At 35.0% G+C, this 8,859-nt stretch overlaps 1 protein-coding gene across 1 annotated transcript; it reads left to right on the top strand.

Annotated features, from left to right (window-relative positions):
- Positions 1–6,915: 6,915 nt before the first annotated feature.
- Positions 6,916–8,615, top strand: LOC113380716 (the record flags this gene model as incomplete). The annotated part of the gene is made up of 2 exons (XM_026619853.1): positions 6,916–7,050; positions 8,278–8,615. Coding segments are annotated over 2 exons (471 nt in total), but the record flags the coding sequence as incomplete, so codon positions are not given.
- Positions 8,616–8,859: the final 244 nt, after the last annotated feature.

The raw sequence follows: 8,859 nt of genomic DNA, 5'->3' as shown, positions 1-8,859 counted from the left end.
TACTGGATATGTAATGGTTTTGGCGCATATATGTTGTAGTAATGTTCACCAAAGGCGATTTTCACTTGAGATCATATTTTGAGACCTAAAACCTCAAGGGTAAATTTGATACCACACTGCTTCGTAGCGAGTCGAACTTTGGATCAAGCTCGGAAGTGATCAGATCTGATTTCTACAGCAACGGCAGGCTCCAATATATTCGAAATATGTTCTCCTGGTATAAATCTCAATATCCAACCAAGTAATCATTTTACGTCGACGTGAGTTAGATGCAGGCTGCTAGAGGATTGAGAAGTGCGATCGTATCAAGCAGTGAAAGTGGAGTGACGCCAATGAAGAGTAATTGAGTTCGGACGCGAATCACCGATCTGCTAATATATACACCCGACGGGGTCAAAACTCACGTACACCGGAATTCGTATTGCGCGGCGTCCGTCCCATCCGAATCGATTACAGAGCGCTCTACATATCGAATTCGGCCCGGGGGCACAGCAGCGTTCACATCGCGCTGCAAAGAACACTCGGACACACCAGCTCCGCTCCAATAAATCAACAACGAAATTATCGCTTCGTCGTTCAAATATTCCGCTGCCAATTTATTACGGAGTCCCGCGATAGAGCACACCGGGGTTAATGGATCTACTTTGATATTATAATAATGATAAATAGCAGTCTGCGCGAAGGCAGGTCTATGGTGTCGGAGCATCACAAATCTATGATTACCTTTCCCTACCTTGTTTGTTATACCCATCATCATTTAATAACTAGTTTTTACTTTTAGGCAAATTTGTTCAAACCTATCCTTCCATACTTTCTTCATCTGCACTCATCTTTTTCCTAATCCTTTTAGTCCTTCTATTTCACCTTTGTATATGTCGTGTAGGAGGCTCTCTTTTTGCAAAATGGGTCAAAGGACCAATGTTACGGATGGGGGTTGGTTAGACCCCTTCGGATAGCTAATTGAATTTGAATCAACAGCTATTCCGATGATTTTGTATAACTGAATATATTAAGGAAAATTACTCGTTGGTCTCTGCTTGGTCGGCGGCCCAGTCGGATGGTGGCTTCAAGTCTGGAATTCTCAGATCGCTATAAGGAATGAATATTGAGGTAGGAATTAAACCAGAAGCTCAATAAGAAATACTGGATGATTAATAACGCATTTATTTACACAAATAACATCGAACACTCAGAAAATTCAACAAAACTCAAACGGAACACAAGTGAAATGGCATCGTGGCAAGCGAGACGGCGAGGCCCTGTTCACCCGCATGATTAGCTATTATATCCAAAATCTTTAGGAATTGCCAGAGAATAAAGTCATCTGGCGACATCTAATAAGATTCTGGCGCGAACAACCAGTTTTCTTTCCCCGATCAAATTATATTGTATCTAGCTTATCATAATGACTACCTACAAATATCTGATGAACCTAACGTACACTGGTTTCTTTCTATTCTATTTTATATAAGACAAATTTATAGAAAATAGATTAGTTGGCTAGTTTGATCCATGAAGCTGAAGATTAGATATAGAACAATACTACAAAACTTATAAAAAAACTGTTCTTACAACATATGTACCAGAGTTGTCAAAACATTGGGTGATTATGCTGATGATTGGTTTACTTAATGAAATGGATATGATTGATTCCAGTCCATCCCAGTTTCCCCTCGCAGGTTCGTATTGAGCGTCTGTGCGCGGCGTGCGTCTACAAAATAGCGAATAGAATAATAATTATCTTGAGACCCGAAAACGAGATGAAGGTGATGTGATACGCGCGCGCAGATTTAGAGATTACATGGTAGCGCTCGGTCACGGAACGGAAACGATGTACGAAAAACGATCTTGTTCTTCTCTGCGGCAAAAGATGTGTGTGTGCGTATGTCGGCGGCGAGAGTTAACAAAACAATTCTTTGCGAATAAAAAGAAACATCAAAACGCGCGACCGCAGCCAACGCAACGCAAACAACCCGCGGGGCCAATGCAATATTGCTCATGCACAAGTGACTCTTGTGCTGGGAATCGTGTGAAAACATCTTTAGAAATCTCCACTGTTAAAAATCTGCGATAAACGATCTTGCTAAATCTGCAAACCTTTTCATATCATGTTCATGCTTATGTTATAACTTTTTTTTTTTTTTTTTTTTGAACTCAGTTTTATTTAGCAATCAGAAATACATAAAGATTCCTATGAGCTAAAATGACAAAATTTATGAGTGATGCCTAAGAAGAACTCCAATGAGAACTTCTCAGTTTTACAATTAGTATGATATATTAGACCTAATCTAAGACTAAGTCTAGGGGCCATTGTCGTTTCAACCTCCTAATGCCAAAAGGTTGAGTAACGTCAACTATAGAAGGATTCAAATGTGAGTCCAGTTTGCGCTTATATTTTTCTTTAACTTCTTTAAACGTTAATTGCACCGTTTTCATATTGAGGTCGCTGTGAATGGTCTCATTTGTCACGTACCACGGAGAATTAAGAATTGAACGTAAAATTTTTGACTGAGTTCTCTGCATTATAGCTATATTGGATTTGTAAGCACATCCCCAGAGCTCAATTCCGTAGGTCCAGATTGGTTTAATAATCGATTTATATAGCAGCAACTTATTTTCGACAGAGAGCTTCGACTTTTTACGCAGTAGCCAATCAAATTCTTTTATTTTGATCATTATTTGCTGCTTTTTTGTTTTTATATGGCTTTTCCAAGTAAGTCTGCTATCTAAATGGAGACCAAGATATTTCACTATGTTCTGTTTCGGAATCTGGACGTTATTTAAATAAATTGGAGGACACGTACCCTCTCTCAGGGTAAATGTGATATGAACTGATTTGGTTTCATTTATGCAAATCTTCCATTTAGCAAGCCACATTTCTAGTTCATTGATAAGTTCTTGCGTTTGTCGGGAAGCTTGATCAGCACTGTGATTACTGCTTAGTATGGCAATATCGTCAGCGAATGTAGCAATTGTCAGATTTTCAAGTAATGGGAGGTCCTTTGTGTATAATACATATAAGAAGGGTCCAAAAATACTACCTTGTGGAACACCTGACATTATTTTGTGAAAATCAGATGTTACTTGATTTACTTTCACTTGAAAAATCCTATCTTGTAGATAGGATTTTAAAATCCCATAATACCTGGATGGAAGGTATGTTTTAATTTTATATAAAAGTCCTGGGTGCCAAACTTTATCGAATGCTTGTCGAACATCCAGGAAAACACCACTACAAAATTGCTTATTTTCAAATGACTTGAGTACAGTTATAACTTGAAGTTTAATTCTAGGTTACGGGTCTAACTTAATATGAGTAGTTATGAACTGTCAAAAAGCTATGTATTTGTTGTGCGATCAGGAGTTTCATACATAAAATCTAACTTCACGTATGTGATATTAAAGAAGCATCCAAAAGTTGCACTTATAATAAAATTGTTATTTGCGAATATAGACCTGTAACATTACATTCCAATTCTATCCATGAATTGGCCCCCATGCCAGCATTCTTCTCCAACACTGTAGAAACAATAGTCAACGGTCAGCGTGATCGGATACAAAAATTAATTTGCATTCACAAATCGTTTGATCTGACCCATGTTCATAGTACGTTCAGTTCATTCTCTGGTCGTGGTATAAATCTTTGCGAATAAATCTACGTTACGAACCGTGCTGGTCTCATATTGCATCATTGGTGATCGAACTTACGTGATGATATGTATAAACAATAAATCGAAATTATGTATGTATTTATATTTTTTGTAGTTATTTCCGAATAGTAATAAGTTAATTATTCTCCCAAAGCTCTTGTGAAAATGGTTTCGCATAACATCACATAAAAATTGTACTTGTCATAAAATTTGCATTTGCAAGTTCACATTGCACTTGAATTAGCATTTTTTAGCAATTTTTATGCGGTCATATCAACTTATGGGAACCAGTTTGGAAAGATGTATTCGTCGTACCGAATATCAAACGTGTTCGGAATCTTGATCCAAAATTTCGTGAAAAACCATAGCATTGAGATTTCAATGGGTTTTGAGGTTTTATACCGCAGATTAAAGATTTCGACTTATAGTATAAATCTAACTACGTTTTTGTTTTTTTTTTTGTTTTTTAATTTGCTATCTAGCATGATGATACCATTTTATCAATCTGGGTAATAAGACGATAGAATATAATATTTGGGTGCATTTACCGGACGCGAACGCGCCCGGAACAAGAACGCACAGGAAACGATTTAGCCTGATTTCCGCTCGGCGCGTATTGGCCGCGTGACTCACTGGACGACACTTGTATAAGGAATAGTCAACGCACACGCCAAGGTTGTCTGCAAGCAAGGCTCACTTGCTAGGATCTCCTAGTGGCTTCTACGTACAGACAATTCGACTTTTGCATTTCAAATTGGACATACACAATCGCTTGCAAATAATTATTATAGAAAATATTATATTGATTTGATTCATGGAGTGTTGTTCCATTTTGACTACACGCGATAAAGAAACTATATTATCATTTAATGCGGCAACTCAAAACAGTTCAAAATTACAAAGTTTCCCTTCCCAAACCGTTCGCAAATGATTGAAGATCAAAGTGGTGCCATACTTATATCTAAAATACGACGTTCCAATTATACGGTTCAACAGGTACACGGTGTGTAGTGGCGCCCAAATGCATTATAAATAAGCCCGTGGGCAAGTTCTTTCATCAGATTTTCTGCGGATCGGTCGCGCTTGCACCGCGGCTCCTAAAAGATATTGCATTTATTAGCGGCTTCGTGAAGTCTTTGTCAGCATCGGCGCGACGGCGAATATTTATTTTAAAGAACGCGAAAATTCGTAACCAAGCCGAAAGAATTATTTTCCGCTAGTATAAATGGCCCGAGCAAGACGTATTCTTCGGGTACAAATGGATTGGGCAATATAGTTGACATCGCAGTTCACTGACTTCACACAACTGCACACATATGTGTGCGTGGTGTCGTACACGACAACCGGATCCGCGATATACCTTTAACTATGTCTTGTCTTCAAGACACCGAGCGAAATTGTTTTTGTTTTCTTCGACTTGACGAACAGTGAATACTTCAATGAAATATTGCGAATTGTAAAAGATTGAAAATATAATGTAAAAGTACTAAAAACACATTATGTTTATGAAACCTACAGAGGTATTACATAATATTCAATTTTGTTATTTTAATTATTAAAAACTACTTTTAGGGCATTGTTTTCAAAAAACCTAAACTCTTAAGATTCATTGATTATATTTCAACGAAAGAAAGCTATCAACTTTAATTATTCGTCTACCAAATCAAGAAGAAACAATTCCATAACGATTGTTAATTAAGTATATGATTCATGTTTGTAACAACTAGCCCCAAGGTTTAGTTTCAACAGGTGTGCTTTTTTATATTAATCAACCAACTATTTAAACAATTTAGCAATCTCAAAAATTGTTACACATTATCAAATACATAAAATTTAAAACAAGTCCTTATTATCGACGCAAACTACTTTTTGTTTTGATAGTACCATGTCAAAAATGACGGACCAGCACAGTTCTGTATATTGCGTCGGCCTGCGTGACAGTTGATATTACCAAATTATGCACAATTTACATGTCCAATCGAGACATATAAATATTTTAATGTCTTTCAAGATTCTATTGAAAAACGCCTGGTACTTATTATTCTTGTTACATTAATCCCCTAGCTCCCCACGTGTAATAATTTTAATCCAATCATAATTTTGATAATTTGTACTAGTTGCACCAATTCTTGGTTTCAGTTCAACAATTACAAAAATCATAAACAATTTCTTTCTGTTACGAAAAAAAACTATCAATTACACTTTTGCAAAGATATTAACAGTAGTCTCGTGCACCAGTCTATCAGCCACCCACGTGACGGCTTGTACACGTATTTTATAACATCCTGTGCGTGAGGTGCGTAGAGTGTGGCAGCACCGTGCCTATCATGATATATTGTACTTATTAGAAGATGCTGGCTACCTCGATATACATTTAATTGTTAGATAATTTTATAGATATGATGTTATCATGATGGAATTGTAATATGATCGTTATACCTGTGACTCATAGTATAATATAATAATTACGTTTATTTTTTTATTGCTTCGCATTCGTAGAGCATATAGTTATCTAAAATATTTCATTTTTTCTACTCTCTCTCTCTCCCTCTCTTTCTCCCTCTATGAATATATACATCCTATTCTATCAAATTTTCTCTTCATTGCATTTTGCAACTGATTTCACATTCTTCCTTTTTTTTTATCTTTCTTCTTCAATTATATCTATCCTGTTCTATCAAATTTTCTCTTCTTTCTTCATTCTTTTTCCTTTTATTTTCTATTCTATTTGAAATTAACTATTGATCTTCTCCAATTCTAATTCTTCTTTCTTTCCTCTCACTCCTAATTTTATTCAAATTCACCTTAACAATTATAGGTTTCAATTAACTATTTTTGTATTCTATCTCTTACTTCTATTTCTATGCAATTTCAAATCAATTTCTATTTAATTTAACTTTAACTCTTTGAAATTCTATGCCATTACCAAGAATCGATCCGAGGATCGCTCAAATGCATATATACACTTGTACGCATTTCGTACATTTAGATATATATATATATATATATATATATATATATATATATATATCGAATCGAAAAGTGTTGATTAGCGATACGGAACCTGTCAGGACTTCAAAATAGCATTAATGTTATTCGGAAACAATATTAACATGCAAAACACACGTCAAGATTTGTGTGTGAATTGCCTTTGAACATCCGCAATATAGTTGAAGACACCTGTCAATATTTTGTTGCAAATATTGTTTAATACATTTATTTTATATATAGACATATTCTAATAATTTTTTTCTTTTGTTTCCAGATTACGCACAATTTCGACCATTCTGATTTTGACTTGCATGCTCGAAGTTACCAAGATCGACTAGATTGGTTGCCTTTGCCAGCGAACAAAAAGCTCGGCGAAGAAACTTCGAAACAGCATTTTGAAGCTTCAACGGTAAGAATCATTTTTATATCATTTATTTTCTATTTTTATATTCTGTTCTTTTTATAAAATGACATTTTACACTAATAATAATATCGTACGGCTTCCAATAATAATAATTTATGAATGAATAACAACTTATTTTGAGAAATGCTCATTAGGAGAAAACTAGAAATCTTGCAAGTAATAATTTCTGTGACATTTATTATCTAAGGATAACAATTATTTTTACTTTTACCTCGTTAATAACAGTACGCGTGTTTCTTATAAAATAGAGAGATTTTCCGATAATTGCATCTTGGCTCTAATGCACGCTGATGTGGAAAGAAATTATTACGCGATATTTGACATTTAGAAATTAAACTTAAAATAGATATTTGCAAAGATCAATTTATTATCATTTAGCCTCAAGTTTCGACAGCTAGTAAGATATTAAAAGAAATTAGTTGCAAGTAGCATTTGGCCTTAATGCATGAACGTATTCATAATCAACTTAAAATAAGAGTTGGGATTTCAGCTATTTAGGTAAAATATTCAACTGTTTATTTCAAAAATAATATTTTCACTAAATGTTCAACAGTGCGATTTTCAAGTGATGTTTTTCAAACAAACTTATATGTAATTGTATGAATTGAATTAATTTGTTTAACGCATTTCATTTTATCCATCTCATGTTCTAAAAGTGGATTTTATGTAGGTCTGGCAAAATTCTAAACTTTGATAATTTTTTAGAATTCAACCGTTTATCGTAGGATTATGATATTTTAGTATGTTTATTTCAGACTACGAAATCTATCGTTATACCAAGTTTGACCTAAACCATAAAAAAAAGGAAAAACGGCCTGGCCGATATTTACCAAAAACGTACAATTTTTAGATTTTTTTGAGTTTTATGATTTTTAAATTTGATTCAAGATTCTAAGCTAAAATGTAGACGCAAAGTTTTGCACTTTTCTGCCAATTCCAAAGAAACGGCTTGGCTGATTGTCACGCAAAACTAATGAACGCTTGTCCTTATCGAATTACATCGAGTGGCTTTCGCCGTAATTGAGAAAAACGTCGACCAAAGTCAAAAATTTGCCCACATTCACACTTTCTTCAAAAATTTGGTCACAGTTAAAACGTCGAGTATACATAAAATTTGCAAATCGCATTTTTTCGCGAAAACTTGAAGTTCTCCTACAAATTTTGTCCCAATTTTTGAAACTTATTTCCTAAATCCATTACTTTCTCTTGCAGTTGGCTACAGCGTTGCCAGAGACCTACGAAATGCTGCAGTACTACGCCGTAGCAATGGAGCAGGTTGTCCATAATTTGAAAGGGGACCCACTTGAGGAGAGGTTCCATAAGATCCAGAATGAAATGCGTTCGGTGTTGGCCGAAGTGCAATCTGCAATGACTGAATGCGGAATTAAACAAAGACCAGACGTTCAGCGTGCAGTGATGTCCGATGAATATCGTATCATTGAACACACGACGTTCCGACGTCTCAGAGATTGGTACATCTATCGCGATTACATGATACTTTTGGAGTACATCAAGGAGCAATTCACGTACCTCAAGGAACGATTATAAGACCCAAAAGTCAAAGCAGGATACATGATGACGTCACATGCGCGGCGGAACAAAACGCTTTATATACTTAATTATTATTTATATACATATAGATTATATTTATTCTTGAACTTGTATTGTCTAGTATTATATTTATTTTAGTAGTATTATTGATTAATTTTAATATCTTAGGAAATTAATTTATGATTCTTCATAATTCAAACTTACATGTCATTTTAATCACGATGTTAAATGTTTATAGTCTGT

The sequence above is a fragment of the Ctenocephalides felis genome, unplaced genomic scaffold, assembly GCF_003426905.1.
Source record: "Ctenocephalides felis isolate EL2017-DRISC unplaced genomic scaffold, ASM342690v1 CF-g0.4_SCAFFOLD_02331, whole genome shotgun sequence".
Taxonomy (NCBI): domain Eukaryota; kingdom Metazoa; phylum Arthropoda; class Insecta; order Siphonaptera; family Pulicidae; genus Ctenocephalides; species Ctenocephalides felis.
The sequence above is the reverse complement of the archived record's forward strand: the minus strand, read 5'-3'. Positions and strand labels throughout refer to the sequence as shown.